This window comes from Salvelinus namaycush, chromosome 33, assembly GCF_016432855.1.
Source record: "Salvelinus namaycush isolate Seneca chromosome 33, SaNama_1.0, whole genome shotgun sequence".
In the NCBI taxonomy this organism is placed as follows: Eukaryota; Metazoa; Chordata; class Actinopteri; order Salmoniformes; family Salmonidae; genus Salvelinus; species Salvelinus namaycush.
The window spans coordinates 18,574,011-18,592,450 of NC_052339.1; the positions used below are offsets into that span (position 1 = coordinate 18,574,011).

Genomic DNA, 18,440 nt, shown 5'->3' on the forward strand with positions numbered 1-18,440 from the left:
GCAGGACCATGAAATTAACAGACCTTGTCTGGAGAGAAACCTATGGAAGGAGGTTTTAATATGATATAAAGAGGGCGGAGCCATTACGGCTAGCGGTAAAGCCTGACATTCAGTATGCATTTCCTTTTTAACTTGCCTCCACGTTAGATATTAGATTGAGTGTGGGACTAAGCATCGTTTCAACCCAGACGGAAGTGCCGCTAGGTTTGCCTGAAAGCACACTAAATATAAAAATACTGCTGTGAAAGGATTATTCTCACCCAGAATCACACTAAGGGCAAATTTAGCCACAAATGGATAGCTGAGGAACACTTGAGAAAATGAGTGGAAGAGGAGACATTTTGTGTGAGGGATTTTAGTTGCTGTGACTACATGTATTTACTTGGCTGTTCATTGTTAAATAAAAAGATACTGTACATTGTTAGTTGGTCTCTTGTGATTGTGATGCTTGAGTTTTTCTTTACTGTTCCCCTTGAGGGAACCGTCAAGCATGATGGAAGTCCTATCAGTCCTTTGGATTCCTACTGAGAGACATTAGAACAAACAAAGCCTGCCCACTGGGCCACAAACTGGTTGAATCAACATTGTTTCCATGTCATTTCAATGAAATTATGTTGAACGAACGTGGAATGGACGTTGATATGACGTCTGTGCCCAGTGGGGGGATGCAAACTCCTTCTGCCAAATTCAGAGAGACAGAGGGATAGTTTGCCAATCTGGGGCTTTTGTGTGTATCTAATAGCTTCAAACTATAGAAAACTACGAAAATAGGATTTCTGATGGCTTGTCATTGTTCTAGAAGCAGTTTGGTCCTTCAATATTCAGAGTACTCTGCAGAGAACCAGATGACATTCTGTAAAGTGGCAGCAAAGAGCCCCCCACAATCAGATTGTGTATGTTGATTCATGAGGTCCACAAGGTTTTTCAGCAAAGCGACAAATGCACAGAGCAATATACAGTATGCTCCAACTGTGTTTATTGTGCTTTACCCTTAGGCAGGACTCAAAAGCTAAAGCCACTAAGATTGTGTTAATTTTAAGGAAATCCGAAGACTAATGGTGATTGCCAACGAAATCAAACTTTGTTCCATGGTATTTACTTGTTATGGTTTTCATTAAGTTGTCAGTAGTTAATCACCTGTATACGCCACTGTTGGAGCACTGTTGGTAAGTGAGGAGAATGATAATCAATGAATGGTTTTATTTCAGCTGTAAAGATCAAAACTTTGGGCAGGACGAAGCAAAGATACTCCACTGTTTTCTCCCAGAATATTTACTTGTTTTTGCTACATTTACCATTAACTGCAAGCTGAAGCAATTAAATTAGATGTGTAAACTCCAATGCTGTCTAAATTGAGTTACAGTTATGATGCTCTCTGGATGACAGCCTTCAAGTCAACACCAGAGGACTTCAATATCTGATTGCTGTAATCGATTTAATTTGTTTTTTTCTCTGGCAGTTTTCAAATGTTTAGATATGTGGCATTTTGTTCAAGCCTGACTGGGTAGAAATTACAGCTGTGTCTCTCTGAGGGGAGCCAGTGTGTGTGTGTGTTTAAGACTCCTCACCAAACCTACAGTTTAATGAATAACTGCAACTGACAACCATTACGACAGGCTGAACCCACAGATAATATGCCTCTGATGACTCTAATATGTAATTTAGACTGTAATGCATAAAGTATTGCAGTGCTGCGTGCCGTGAGGGCCCACATTGAAGTCTACGATCCTGCTGGGTGAGCTGTTTAAATGAAACACGAGCCCAAAGACGAGGCCACAAAGGATATTTAACAAGAAGCATGCCTGCCTCCAAGAGACTAACTCTGAAACAAAGACGTCTTAAAACACTAAAAGGCCATATTAGCTCAGTGTTTTTTAATGGGTGGTACCAGTTTTATCCTTATTTATATCGGGCCCACAAAGAACAATATACTGCCATCTGTACATCCATAAAAGTGTCCCCCATACACAGGGATTGATGGTACTATTGGGGTGGACACATGGTGGTGTTATCATTTCACATCTTTGATAAATGTTGTTGATATCTGTGGAAAACACACAATAGGCTACTTTATCCATGGTTCACACCCATAAGGGCATAAAGATGTACATGTCAGCTAGGTGGCTAACGTTCATCAAAGCTATATATTGGTAACATCAAATACACTCATCTGGCACCTGTCGTGCCAAACAGTGTTTAGGATTCATCATGTGCTAGCATCAGATTGTGGAATTTATTTTGGATGCAGTATTTGTCACATACTGCAGTTATACTGCACTCTGACTGCAGTTATAATGCAGTGTACTGCAGTTATACTGCACTCTGACTGCAATCTTTTTTCGTAAGGGTACACAAACCCTAGTTCTAGTTTTATATATTTGTGTCTGCCTCTATGGATTGAGATCATTTGACCACCAACAATGTGGAATCATTTCTGAGTAATCAAGCAATGACAAGATAAGAGAATGAGATACAGACATAATTAGGAAAATAAATGGTCCAAAAATAGACCGTTTGAGTCAGTATGGGCTTAATCAAAAGTTTATAGGGCTTTTTAAAATGCTGTCCAAATAAGCTGTTGAGAGTGAAGTGGTGAGTGGTATGTTGGTTGCCAGAGCCATTTTACTCTATGCTACTTTATCCCTGGCCTGGCATCTGCAGAAGTAACAGCAGGCCTCTCTGCTCTGCTCTCAGCTGTTGGAGTCCAATTAGAAGATTTAGGTCTCGTTTCCGCAAAATGTATGCGGTCGTAACTACTTACCACAGCCACAAAGTCATAAATGTATCTTCTTAAAATGAGATTTTAAACCTAACCTTAACCATAGCCTTAACCACCTTGATAACCTTATGCTTAACCTTAAATTAAGGTCAAAATGCTTATTTTTGTTTTTATGATTTTTTACAATATAGCCAATTTTGACGTTGTGTACGGTAACTAGTAGAAACCAATGGATGTCGATATCCACACTGATGTGTAGGTAGTGTTAGCTTACTCAAAGTGCCTGTTGCCTTCACACACTAGCTACGTTGCCATTAACTTGTCCAGTGCTTTTCCAGTGAACTGTCTTGTCTCGATAATAACAGCTGCACGTAATGACATCACACATTTAAAAAAAAAAAAGTTGTTATGCTAAAAACCGAGTGTGGAATAAAAATGTGGAAAACTGCGCGTCAATAAATTGGTGACAGCCTGTATGCCCTCCCACCTGTTTCATGTCTCAGGTAGCCCACAAAAGCCAGCATGGACAGAATGCAAGAATTTACTTATATTTGCCATACTCTAATAATTATAATAACTGCCATGGTGAAACTTGCACTCCCTTAGATCTGAAATAATTGGATGGTGAATCTCGCATCCAGCCAACCAGAAACACAAGGCAGAGCAATTCAGGCATTCTTGAAAGTCCAGATAATCCTTGTCCCGCAAAGAAACATTATGTTTTATAGTTGAAATATAGATTTAGAAATCAGTAAGCATTCAGAATTAAATGTGGAGTGGAGTTGTATATTTACTTAATGACATCACATGCCCTGCGTACCTTCAAAATTAGCGGCAATCATCATTATTCGAAAAACACTGTTTCCATCATCATTTGTTGCTATAAAGAAAGTTGGACAAAATAAAAATGCACCGCTTTCTAACAGATAAAAATGTTGTTGATCTTTAGAACATTTCTCCTACAGCTGCTGTTTCCATTACACATGTCACAATTATTTATTTTTTTGCGACTTTGCTTTTGTCTAATAAATCTTGGTCAATTGAAACCTGCCTAGTGTGTGGCATGTTGAATATAAAAACTGGATCGAACTAGGTAAGACACTGATCCCCTAGGCAGTTGCCAGCTAGGTTCCACTGCCAAGGCCAATCCTGCTGCCATCTTGGATTTTTTGGACATTCAATTTTATAAGATTTTCTGAATAATAGGCTATACAATCTCAGTATTTTGTGCCATTGTTGATAGCTGAATATAAAGTATCCATAGTTAGGAGATCTTGGTGAGCTAATCAACTTCAATCAATATTGTATTGACAAGTCTAGAAATTATCATCTGCATAAGAACATTTCAGCATTCTTTTGAGCAGAGATCTCAACCAATCACATTTTTCCACCTCCTAAAGTCAGCCATCTTGCTGTTGTCATGACTGCTTGGCTTACAGTGCAGTGCCCACCTACATCATTATCAAAATGGTGTTTCACTGTTCTTTATGTAAATTTACGAGATCAGATTAAGCATCACAATCTACAGTTTATAATACAATAGATGCCTGACAGCATCAACACAACATTTAGCTGTTTAAAACGATTTACTCATTTTATGACAATTCAAAACAACCCATGACTTGTTTAATACCTTGTAGCAACAGTCAAATAAGTGGGTTTGGTCTCTTAATCAGACAGAGAGCTAGGCTCCAATGCAAAGATCAATCTTAAGTATTCCATTGATCCACATCCTAGCCTTGCTGAAAACTACACTGCACCTGGCCATGCAGCCCAGAGGAAACCAAAATTGACAGGTGTAGGTGTACTTACCATCTCCCTTATTTTCTTATTAGGCTACACTTTATCTACACCACACCAATTCCCTTTGTTCTACTATCTGTTTCATTCATGGCCAATATCTTCAATCTATATCAACGTTTTTTATTTATTTTGTTCCCCTTTAACCTAGATCAAAGAACGAATGCCAATCAGACCTGCATGGTATAGGCCTATATACAGCATCTAGGCACCATTAATTATAGCATCTATTAATATACTTGCTATCACACACACACACACACACACACACACACACACACACACACACACACACACACACACACACACACACACACACACACACACACACACACACACACACACACACACACACACACACACACACACACACACACACACACACACATAGCCTTCAGTTCTACATGATAAGATAGTGGTGACTTGCTCAGTCCTGTTTCCTTGGTTTCTATGTACCACAATGCATGTTTAATTATGTGGACTTGTTTGGGGTACATCTTTGATAGCATCGTTTAGCAAATGACATATCTGAACATTTGTGATGCTCCCATATCCATGCAGTATCTTGATTAAACCAAAGCTCTAGAAATAGAGTAGGCTTCATTGATGTACTATTGATTGTTCAGCTGTGAAGATGTATTAGGAATGTATTCCTGTACATCGTGGCTGAAAAACAACCTTGATCTCTCTGTGTGTGTGTGTGTGTGTGTGTGTGTGTGTGTGTGTGTGTGTGTGTGTGTGTGTGTGTGTGTGTGTGTGTGTGTGTGTGTGTGTGTGTGTGTGTGTGTGTGTGTGTGTGTGTGTGTGTTTGTTCGTGTGTGTGTGTTTGTTCGTGTGTGTTTGTTCGTGTGTGTTTGTTCGTGTGTGTTTGTGTGTGTGTGTGTGTGTGTGTGTTCATGTGTGTGTGTTCATGTGTGTTCATGTGTGTGTGTTCATGTGTGTGTGTTCATGTGTGTGTGTTCATGTGTGTGTGTTCATGTGTGTGTGTTCATGTGTGTGTGTTCATGTGTGTGCGTGCTGGAGGGTTGTTTTTGTACAGCAGGCCCAAAACAATATCTCATTGTCTCTGCGTTGCATAATTATTTGGCTAAGATAATTACAGTGTGTGAATAACTATCACTACTCACATCAAAATAGAGCGGTTTTGACAATGTCAATATGCTATTGTATGGTCATGTTATTTCTCTGCTTTGATCTTAGAATAAAGAAACATGAAAAGTTGATAGCGATCTGTTTACTATTTTCAACAACGAGAGTTGAATGGGGTTTGGTGTGGGCTTCAGTGTGTCGTGACGAGCATAGCATTGCATTCATTTCAAGCGGCTGCTAGATGAGAACCATGGACAGCGCCAATCTATAGTGAGCTACAGGTCTGAGAAGGACGTTCGCTGTACAGTACTTTATTAGTGGCCTATTCTGTCACGATTACTTCGACTTTGAACGTCAATTTCTTAACTTACTTCAGACCTGATGTCTTTTCGAACTTGTTTTATTTGCAAGCTCAAAATGGTATAGAATAAAAGTGAATAGATACGCGTATACAATACAATATTTTTTATTAGGCGGGACATCATATATAGGGATTTTTTTCTGTTGTTATTTTCACAATGTACATTTGTGAGCAACGTCACTGGACACTAAATCAGTCAAAGCTACGCAGATTCGAAATGTAGAGTAGAACACACCATAATGTGAATATGTACTTTATAAATTCGATAAATGTTTTTTGTAAAAGAGTTTCTATAGATGTCTCCATTGGCTGAAATATGTTGCCTTTTTTCTCTTTTTATGTCATCTCTGGATAGTTAGGCAGCCTACAGTTGGCTTGTTTTCAATATGTTCAGCATCCAAAATGGAACACCATAGACAGCACAAAACAAAAACATTTTTCCGTTCGTGCAAAAAATGCTTTGGGTGTGAAAGCACTCTTCTTCTCTTGGACGTCCGTTATAATTCCACACACCTCACTTGACGGAAACCCTAGTTCTATGCCAAAGGCTATACAAACACAAAATAGAGCATTGGAAAATACATGTAGACTAGCTCGGGACTTTAAGTTCTTCGATTCATATAACCTTCTTCTCATCTGTTCAGTAGTCCGGGTACACAGAGGTACTGACTCGTCTGTCTGTTGACAAAAGTTCATTGATTCCCAAGTGATAAAATCCAAATAATCGACAAGTGGTTGCCTATACATCACGGAGCGATCGATTCGGTTATCCTTCCAGATTGGGTTTGGTCGATGGATTTGGATGTATGAACTCCAAGGAAACGTTCATGTTTGAATTAAATAGATACTGTATAGTGTGTGTATGTACACATATGTGTCTGTCTTCTTCCTCCTCTGACAGTTTAGTTCAAATAAAATAGCAAATTTTTGTCTTTATCGTTCCTCAACCGTGGAGGAGTCACGTTTGCGATTTCCGTGATCGCACATTAAATTATAGTGGAAAGACTAGGAAGCCTGAGAAAGTGGAATATTTCCATCCGCCCATGAGTGTTCCCCGTTCCAGCTTCAGATACACCCGGTCCTCGCGCTCCAGTTGCAGAAGAACGCCGTTGCTCGCGGCCTCCCGCGTAACGTCCTGGTCACCGGCGAAAGCTGATATGACCGGGTAGTCGTTCTGCATCAGGTTGACCTGGGGTAACGGAAACAGTACGCGCAGAATTCAGACGTGTTACATCGTACGGTTGGCCTACTCTAATTACGACCCAATAATGTACCCATTTTGGGATGGCTGCTCCGTGGCATAGCCTACAACAATACACTATAGCCCAACTAGGCCAACCATCAGAAAACCTTGAATAGCGATCATAGTAAAGCAAATGTTGACTATTGGTCTTACCTGTATGGTTTGTCTGTTGTAAACTTTGACCACATGAAAGCCGAAGCTGTATATTCCCCTCCTTGGCGCCTGGAAGACACTCGCTTTGAGATCGAAATGGTTACCGATGTTCACTAAAGCCTGCAACACAAAGCGACAAGATAACGCACAAGCAGAACCCAGAGTCACCATATAACAGACTGAGACACCGCAAGGGTTAAACTAGCCAAATTACCAAGCACTTTCACACTGCGTAATAGAGCGGTCATGTAAACGCGCGACGCACATTGTCCAACGTTTCTCGCCTATCACTTTCAGTTTTCCAATTGGACAATACATTTTTATTGTTGAAGTCGAGAAACGTAGTGGTCGAATCATTGATTTCAATCTATACACGTTAGTTTGTCGGAGAGGGGGGTGGGGCCATCAATTAACATAAAACTGTCCATAATGCTCCAGCGCACCAGCTGGGCGTAAAAATACTCCACTTGATGGTTGGAGCATTTACAGCAGCAGTCACATCTATTGTTGCGCCGCAGTGCTTGCGCGTCCCTTAAACCTACAAGACAGACTATATGTACAATAGCCTACGTATTTTCAAATCACAACATTTGCATCAAGCTGCAGCTTTTATGCATATTTGGGGTAATTACGCACAACGATCACAATGTCCCCGTTATCATACTGCAACATTTTCTTGCAGAGGCTCCCCAAAACTGCTCTCAAGTTTTTGAGAGAAAGAAATCTCCCAACGCATAAACTCAACCCAGGTTAAGTTATCATAACCCATTTGCATTAAAACATTATTCTGTATGCCGCATCAGAAAAAAAATATATCAAACATATTATCAATCTCCAAAATAAGTATCTGTCCAGATAGGGACAATATTTGCATACGCAAATTCCCGGGACGGCTGACCTGGTCAAAGTAGATGGTCATAGACGTGTTGCTCATGTCGGAGGGCTCGTGATTCGTTCCGCGCACAGCAGAGAAAGCCACCTTGGCGCCCGCGGACCGGACGGATATCCCGAGCGAAGAGGTCACCCCGCCGTCCGCGGAAGGGTTGGAGTCGCAGACCACCAGGCATTTCCCCTCCAGTACGATGGGTTCCGTGTCATTCTGGCCGGCGACGCAGTACACCACACCGTAACCCATTAGGAGGCTGAGCGCCAGCATGGCACAGGGGCCCGGGCAGCGAGCTGGCACCACCATGGTCTGGTCGGAACTCTGATCCTTCCTGTGCACACTGATCCTACACGGCAGCTCCTTGGAGGTTTGATAGGACGCGATCACCTGGACCAACCTTACTCCTTTCCTCTCTCTCTTTCCCCTTCTCTCTCTCTCTCTCGCTCTCTCTCGCTCTCTCTCTAACACACACTTTGACACACGCACACACTTTTAGTACACGCACAGACACGCTCTCTCTTTCTCACACCCCCTTCCTCCTGTGCGTCTCAGTTGATATTAGGCTGGTCTTCAAACATACAGTTTGGTGGTGTTTCCTGGTGATTTAAGAAACAAATAACAACTGATTCATGACAGACTATTAGGTGTTTAAGATATACTAAATTGAGTGCTAAAAATAATTAATTGGGATCCATAGACCTATACAAAAACTCGTGCGTAATACGGAATTCTAAGGTAGACTATCTAGTAAGTGCGTCAAATAAATGCTATTTAATTTAGGCTATAGTTTTCAAATTAGTAAATATTAGTCAGATGTATCACCTCCCATTATTAAATGAACGTTAGTAAATACTCATGCAATTTGGAAATCCTAAAAACAATCATTGTGATCAATTATTTATTACATTTTTCTTCCTCTCAAGTTTAATTTGGCCACTTATACTAGCCTACTCCTTTGCACTATCAAAAACCCAAATATATGTTTTCCCGAAAAGACGTCTGGACGTTACCTGTAATAGGCCTATCCATAGCGTGGAGTCAGTCTCTCATTCCGCATAGGAAGCAGCGCGCAGAGTGAACTGAGCGGTGGGCTCGCATCCTGTGCTGAAAAGGGATCGCCCCTCGCTTCCCTTTCAAAGGCGACTCACGCCCATCCTTTTTTATTCAAGTACAAGTCCAGTAGTAATGTCGTAGGCACTGCGTATAAGGGCACCTCACTCACTAGTAGACTAGAACAGTAGAATAAGCACACGTATGGATTAATTCGCTTGTTTACATAACCAGTTGAATGTTGTGAGACTATACATCAGTGGCCCTCGCGGGACAGCGGAGTTCATGGCTGCCTCCCAATCTGCACCCGCAATTTATACCCCGCCATCCCCCCTTCTCTTGTCGCGCGCTTAATCAGAGATGAAAGTGGCAGAACAGCGGATATCATTGCTTTTTGCGCTGTTCCTATAATTGGATATGTATGTCACTAATTTGAGCTCAAAACTGGCAGTTTTACAGGAGCCACAAAGATACTTGTGCGACACCCAGCGGTATGAAGGCGGTACTGGCAGCTCTTTTTTTCCCCCACCACAGGTGCATGGTGAATTTGTGTTCGACTAATGAGGACAATTTTCAAGCTACCATAATATCCTGTTGTTTTTATTAACAATGCTTGTGTTTCTAAGGCAAAATCCTTAGGTGGAAGTGAGCAGCACCTTGCAGTCTTTCATTGTCACTAGGTTGTGTCATTTTATTTAGTTTAGTTTAGTTTATTAATTCGACCATTTAAAAAAACAAGCACACATAAAACTTAAAAGCCATACATGCACATTAATAAAATCATCGAGGATAACACACAATAAAGTCTGGGACTCATTTCCATTGTTGTCCTCTTGAGACAAGATGGCTATACAAGATCGAACACAGTACGGCAGTGAAATAATAAAACAAAAACATAAAAGAAGAACATCTATCTCATCATTTCAGTTACATCATAGGGGTTATTCATATGGGCACAGAGGACATCAAACATATTTTTACTTTCTTTTTAAAGCTGTCCAGAGAGGACATTGTTTTAATAGGCAGAGGCAACTCATTCCATTCTGAGGCTCCAGTATACAAGAAAGTACCTTTCCCAGCATTACTCCTGAACCTGTATAAGCACACATCAGCAACACCTGATCTGGGGCTGTGATTGTGTGCATCCCTAACACGAGGAAAGTAAACTCACTTAAATATCTCGGCGCAGGACCATAAATACTCCTGTAAACCAAACCTAGTCTTATCTGGGACACCCTAGCCTCAACAGGCAGCCAGTTTAGTTCCTGAAAGCAGCTCCTGCCTATGTGAGTACGTGGACTCACCTTCAAAACTACCCTGATCAACTTATTCTGGGCTATCTGGAGCTTCCCCTTCATAAGTTTAGATAAGCCCCCAAACCAGGAAGTACTAGCATAGTCAAAGTTAAAGCAATGGGAGTACAGCAGTGGTGGAATTTCAATAAGTTATTCCTTTGCAACCTTACATTTAATTAATAGTTACGCTATCTATTAATATTGATATTGTGCATATCTGATACTATTGATGATATTAGCTGGAGGGCTGAGAGGTCGGGATTCAGTTCAATTTATGCGTCTCCCATATGTGGAGTACAGCAACATGTGTGATTTCAGTTTATTAATTTGGCTTAAAACAGTTAATACATGGAATCCCCCACTCCAAGGGCCAAGGGTTTTTCCACCCCGGACTAGGAAAACTCTGGACCCTATATAAAATGTATTAGTATACATCCTGTACACCTCACCTTAGCAAACTCCTACCCTCTCTGTCCAGCCCTGCCCAAACATGTCATAATACCTCTGAAGAACTCTGTGGAAGGGTCCCTATCATGGCTCCTTGTCTCTGATGGATCTGAGAGTTCTTCCTCAGAACTGCTGAACTTTCACTTAAACTTCGTAATGAGCTGTCACTCCACTCGCTCTAAGCTTTGCTAATTGGCCAGATAATGCAAGGAGTTCAGATTCATATACCATGATACGTTTGACTCCACTGATTATCCCAGGGGAGCGAGAGGGGGTGGGGGGGAGGGGGTTGTGGGGGGTAGGTGTATCATTAAGGGTCTGTTAGGTATGTCATCCATATTTTAAATGCAATTAAAACTGGATTTTCTGACCGGAGGTTGTGTTGGAATTTCGTCTATCTATCCATTCGGTATTGGCATCTGTTCATCTATTAATCTGTTCATCCATTTATTTATTCATTCATTTAAATTAATCCGTGCATCAATCCACCCTGATCCACCCATCCGTAATGAAATCATAGAATATTTTGAAACGCTAGACGAAATCTGATCTCTTGACATCATAACCATCAACACATTGGAAGCCTTATTTTATATTCCACATGCATGTTCCTTTACATTGAAACATCTGTGCTTTTACAACCACTCATCCAACCACTATCCAAACTGTCATGAAGGGAATAAACATGTTCAACAGTGTAGCCTGGGTGTAGTAGAGACAGCAGGAGCTGTAGAGATACTCTCAATGATTGGCTATGAAAAGCCAACTGACATTTACTCCTGAGGTCCTGACTTGTTGCACCCTCGACAACTACTGTGATTATTATTATTTGACCATGCTGGTCATTTATGAACATTTGAACATCTTGGCCATGTTCTGTTATAATCTCCACCCGGCACAGCCAGAAGAGGACTGGCCACCCCTCATAGCCTGGTTCCTCTCTAGGTTTCTTCCTAGGTTTTGGCCTTTCTAGGGAGTTTTTCCTAGAAAAACTTCTACACCTGCATTGCTTGCTGTTTGGGGTTTTAGGCTGGGTTTCTGTACAGCACTTTGATATATCAGCTGATGTAAGAAGGGCTATATAAATATAATTTGATTTGATTTGATTAGTACAAATCTCCTGACTGATAATATGTGTGGAAACAATTGTCTACATACAGTACACAGTATACATAGCAGTGATAGGCCAAACATCCACGGTATACAATTCAACAAATAGCATATCACACTGTATTTTGTTAATCTATGTTGGAATGAAACCATATATCCTTAGATAACACAGAATGACATTAAACAATTAACATCCACCAGTTATCCATGTCACATCATCTAGTGACCCACTTGCCTTGCAGTAGTAAAACACCAGACATTATTATGCACTTGTAGCTATATAGACATCTTAATTACAGCTACCCAACATGCACGCTCCATACTTCCCTTTCTTATTCCCCTCTTCCCTCCTTCCCACTTCATTTGACAAACATCACAGTGTCAGTGTTGAGTGATAACCCATGCAGGAGCAAGCCATCAGACACCCCAGAGCTAAGACCGACCCGCAGGCCTGCAGAAGGACACCAAGCTAGAGCAACAAACATCAAATGTCAAGCAGAGGCATGGGGGAATGGGGGGGGGGGGGGGGGGGGGGCTGGTACTCCCATTACCAGAGGCTGCCTCTGCCCTGAGAGGGGCCTGCCATGGACCAAGGCTCTGTAATGAGGCGAAGGGACTGGCAGTAGGGAGGACGTTACAGCTATCTGCAGTGACAGCTAGCAGAGCAGACCAGCTCCCAGGACTAGGGGGATCCCGACCCTTCGCCGTGTGCTGGCATGTCTGTCTAAGAGCACAGACATCTGCTCTAATGAAAAGAGACTTAGCATCAGTCAGTCAGTTCTGCTGCTGGCGGCTGGCTGCCATTGTTTATCTATAGGCGTAATTTAGAACGCAGTCGGCTTAGTAAATCCAGAAAGATTAGAAACCATGGTGGTGGTGGGATTTCCCCTGGTGGAGTGATTTGATGAGATAGGCGTTGATTAAGCAATCAGGATTGTGATAGTTATGAGTGCTGCTGTGGCAAAGATGAATGGATGTTCATTTGTTCATTCCTCTAGTTACCTTGGCTCTATTTGGATATATATTTGTCTGTAGATCAGAGAATATAAGGAAATATACCTACCACGCTACAAAGTACCTCACTACTATATCCTCCAGAGACGCCAAATACCATGTGCAGTGCATTAGAGAGAACAAGGCGTATGTGTGTGTGTGCGCCTGTCCAATGAGGCCAAAGAGGTTCCATTTAAACCTGTGATTCCAAAAGCATCTTCAAAGGAAAAACAGAAGAAAAAGAGATAACGTTTTCATTGTGTTGCGTCGCCCTTCTGAACCCCACATCAATGAGACCCCGTAGCAAAATAAGATTCATTTCCCAGGTTCCTCTGCAGTAGTTTGACCTTCGACACCTAGCTTACCTGCTGAGTGCTATATTGTTAACCTTGAGAGATACACATCCCTGTCCTGCACTGGAGGTTGCTTGCTTTGCTTTCATTTAAAAAGTGAACTGTATCCAATAGGGCCTAGCCACAACCCCCCCCCCCCCCCCTCCCCTCTCTCTCTCTTTCGCACTCTCTATTGTTATCTATCTCTCCCTAATATCTGTAGGAATCCCTCATCAAAACTAAACTATAAGGCATGGGGTATGGATGGATATGAACCTCGGCACTTGCACACATTTGTTCACCAGCTGTTTTATCTCCCTCTCCGTCTCTCTCCCCCACTCCCTCCTCCCTGACCACTCTTTCAGATCTTTCCTTTGTGTGTGTACTCTCACAGTGAATTGGCTGAGTTGGAGACAGCTGCAGGTTGTTTAAAATACACAAACTCTCAATCTCATGTTAACCCAGAAGTGTGTGTGCATGTGTGTGTGCGTGTGTGTGCGTGCGCCTCCCACTTTACCACTTGAGAGTCTGCAACCAAGTAGCTATTCTCTGTAATTGTTTCAATATTATACAGTTGATGTCGGAAGTTTACATACGCCTTAGCCAAATACATTTAAACTCAGTTTTTCACAATTCCTGACATTTAATCCGAGTAAAAATGACCTGTTTTAGGTCATTTAAGATCACCACTTTATTTTAAGAATGTGAAATGTCAGAATAATAGTAGAGAGAATGATTTATTTCAGCTTTGATTTCTTTCATTACATTCCCAGTGTGTCAGAAGTTTACATACACTCAATTAGTATTTGGTAGCATTGCCTTTAAATTGTTTAACTTGGGTCAAACGTTTTGGGTAGCCTTCCACAAGCTTCCCACAATAAGTTGGGTGAATTTTGGCCCATTCCTCCTGACAGAGCTGGTGTAACTGAGTCAGGTTTGTAGGCCTTCTTGCTCGCACATGCTTTTTCAGTTCTGCCCACAAATGTTCTATAGGATTGAGGTCAGGGCTTTGTGATGTCCACTCCAATACCTTGACTTTGTGGTCCTTAATAAGCCATTTTGCCACAACTTTGGAAGAATGCTTGGGGTCATTGTCTATTTGGAAAACCCATTTGCGACCATGCTTTAACTTCCTGACTGATGTCTTGAGATGTTGCTTCAATATATCCACATCATTTTCCTCCTCCTGATGCCAGCTATTTTGTGAAGTGCACCAGTCCCTCCTGCAGCTAAACACCCCCACAACATGATGCTGCCACCCCCGTGCTTCACGGTTGGGATGGTGTTTTTCGGCTTGCAAGCCTCCCCCTTTTTCCTCCAAACAATACGATGGTCATTATGGCCTAACAGTTCTATTTTTGTTTCATCAGACCAGAGGACATTTCTCCAAAAAGTACGATCTTTGTCCTCGTGTGCAGTTGCAAACCGTAATCTGGCTTTTTTATGGTGGTTTTGAAACAGTGGCTTCTTCCTTGCTGAGTGGCCTTTCAGGTTATGTCGATATACGACTCGTTTTACTGTGGATATCGATACTTTTGTACATGTTTCCTCCAGCATCTTCACAAGGTCCTTTGCTAGCATTGCTTGCAAGCCGAAGAACACCATCCCAACCGTGACGCACGGGGGTGGCAGCATCATGTGTGGGGGTGCTTTGCTGCAGGAGGCACTGGTGCACTTCACAAAATAGATGGCATCATGAGGAGGAAAATTATGTGGATATATTGAAGCAACATCTCAAGACATCAGTAAAGAAGTTAAAGCTTGGTTCCAAATGGGTCTTCCAAATGGACAATGACCCCAATCATTCTTCCAAAGTTGTGGCAAAATGGCTTGAGGACAACAAAGTCAAGGTATTGGAGTGGTCGTCACAAAGCCCTGACCTCAATCCTATAGAACATTTGTGGGCAGAACTGAAAAAGCGTGTGCGAGCAAGGAGGCCTACAAACCTGACTCAGTTGCACCAGCTCTGTCAGGAGGAATGGGTCAAAATTCACCCAACTTATTGTGGGAAGCTTGTCGAAGGCTACCCGAAACGTTTGACCCAAGTTAAACAATTTAAAGGCAATGCTACCAAATACTAATTGTGTCACGTTCTTTCAAAATCGAACCCAGAAGCAGACCAGGACAAGGAGAGTAGGAAGAAGGTGAGTATTTATTTACAAGTGAATGTGAATGGGTAGATATATCCAGGTGGCGTAGCGGGCAGCGGTGGTGAGTTGATGGGAGTAAATAGGTGGATCCAATGGGGTAGCAGAATCCTCCGACGACCAGGCGGGAATGGGGTAAATGATCCGGGTGAGTAACTGAAGACAAAACAAACGGAGGTAAGTTTAAGGCAAGCAATACGTAAAAAACAACAAAACAAATTCTATCCAACTTGAGGCTGATACTATGGCACAACATACTGTTCATGGCTAACGATCCGGCAGGGAATGGATGTCAGGTCCGGGCTTATGAAGAGGAGAGATGATGATCAGGACCAGGTGTGCAGATAGCTGATGGGATACAGGTGCGGGTAATCAGAACTCCCAACTGGCTACATTGCCCGGCAACCAGACAGGGTGCGTTCCAGGACGCCGGAAAAAACACTCCAGGACAGAACACAGGCAAAAAACCGACTCAGGAAACGGGATTCGTGACAGTACCCCCCCTCCGACGAACGCCACCGGGCGGACTACCCGGAGCGCCAGGGTGGAGGCGGTAAAAGTCACGAAGCAGGTCATCGTCAAGGATCTGACGCCGAGGAATCCAACTCCTCTCCTCAGGACCATATCCTTCCCAATCCACTAAATACTGGTACCCTCGACCCCGCCGTCTGGAGTCCATGATGCGGCGCACCGTGTAGACAGGACCACCTCCGATCATCCGAGGAGGAGGAGGACGAGGAGGAGGGGGCAACAGAGGACTGAGGAGAACCGGCTTGAGGCAGGAGACATGAAAGGTGGGATGTACTCTTAGTGTAGCAGGCAACTTGAGTCGGACCACAACAGGATTAATGATCCTCTCCACTACAAACGGACCAATGAACTTCGGTGACAGTTTCCTCGACTCAGTCCGTAGAGGAAGATCCCGTGTAGCCAACCAAACCCTATCTCCGACGGTATAAGCGGGGGCAGGAATACGGCGACGATTCGCCTGGATCTGATACCGGTCAGAAACCTTAAGGAGGGCCTTCCTGGCCCGATGCCAGGTGCGGTGGCAACGACGAATGTGGGTCTGGACAGAAGGAACCGAGAGATCCCGCTCCTGAGAAGGAAACAAGGGAGGTTGGTAACCGTACAGGCACTGGAAGGGAGACATCCCAGTGGCAGATGAAGGGAGAGTATTATGAGCATACTCGACCCAGGGTAATTGAGAGGACCAAGAGGTGGGATCAGAGGAAACAAGACAGCGCAGCGTGGACTCCATCTTCTGGTTGGCTCTCTCCGCCTGACCATTAGATTGGGGGTGAAATCCAGATGTGAGACTGACTGTAGCTCCAATGGCCAAACAGAAGGATTTCCAGACAGCAGAGGTAAACTGAGGACCACGGTCAGAAACAATGTCACAGGGCAACCCGTGGACCCTGAACACCTCCCTAACCAGGATCTCGGACGTCTCAGTGGCAGAAGGCAGCTTGGAGAGGGGAACAAAGTGGGCAAACTTGCTGAATCTATCCACAATGGTCAGAATAACCGTGTTACCAACAGAAGAGGGCAACCCCGTGACAAAATCCAGGGCCAGATGCGACCAAGGTCGCCGGGGAATAGGTAGGGGGTGAAGAAGCCCAGAGCTGGCCCGATTGGTACTCTTATTCTGCGCACAAACAGGACAAGCGGCAACAAACCTCCGGGTATCTTCTCCCATGGCAGGCCACCAAAATCGTCTGCGCAGTAGCGCCATAGTCCGAGCAACGCCAGGGTGACAAGCTATCTTGCTGGCGTGGGACCACTGAAGGACAGCAGAACGAACCGACTCAGGCACGAACAACCGACCGGGTGGACCGTTACCGGGCCCGGGCTGTGTCCGAAGGGCTGCCATCACATCCTCCTCAATCCTCCATGTAACGGCTCCCACGACAACGTTCTGGGGAAGAATCGTCTCAGTCTTGGCCCCACTCTCCTCCGTCTTGGAGAACATCCGGGACAGGGCGTCCGCCTTCCCGTTCTTCGACCCAGGTCGGAACGTCAGGGAAAAATTGAAGCGTCCAAAAAACAAAGCCCACCGGGCCTGACGGGAGTTGAGACGTTTAGCCGATTGCACGTAAGCCAGATTCTTGTGGTCAGTCCAGACCACAAACGGTTGCTCCGCTCCCTCCAACCAGTGACGCCACTCCTCCAAGGCAAGCTTCACAGCGAGAAGCTCCCGGTTACCCACATCGTAGTTTCTTTCAGCTGGAGAAAGACGATAAGAGTAGAAGGCGCAGGGATGGAGTTTACCGTCAGTGGAGCTACGCTGGGACAGGATGGCGCCCACCCCCACATCAGACGCATCCACCTCCACAACGAACTGACGGGAAGTGTCAGGTTGAGAGAGAATCGGGGCGTTGGTGAATCGGCTCTTCAAATCTAGAAATGCCCGGTCTGCCTCAGGAGACCAACAGAACTTTCTGGTGCAAGACGTCAGTACAGTTAAAGGAGCGGCCACCCGGCTGTAATCACGGATAAACCTCCGATAAAAATTCGCAAACCCCAGGAATCTCTGGAGCTGCAATCTTGTACCGGGCTGGACCCAATCCCGAACCGCCCGAACCTTCTCTTGGTCCATCTTGATCTCTCCCCTGGATATGATGTACCCGAGGAAGGACGTCGTGTGGGCGTGAAAATCACACTTCTCAGCCTTCACGAACAGACGGTTCTCCAATAACCGCTGCAGGACCTGCTTGACATGCAGAACGTGGCTAGAAAGCTCCTTCGAGAAGATGAGGATATCATCCAGGTAAACGAACACAAAAATACCAATCATATCTCTCAGAACGTCATT

General features: G+C 43.7%; 1 protein-coding gene across 1 annotated transcript; it reads right to left on the minus strand.

Moving 5' to 3' along the window:
- Positions 1-6,960: 6,960 nt before the first annotated feature.
- LOC120027595 (cerebellin-2-like) lies at positions 6,961-8,557 on the minus strand. Its single transcript, XM_038972580.1, has 3 exons — positions 8,264-8,557; positions 7,366-7,485; positions 6,961-7,158 (listed from the first exon to the last, which is right to left on the minus strand). Exons 1-3 carry the CDS (start codon positions 8,555-8,557, stop codon positions 6,961-6,963), a joined length of 612 nt encoding a protein of 203 aa, XP_038828508.1.
- Between the last annotated feature and the right edge of the window lie 9,883 nt (positions 8,558-18,440).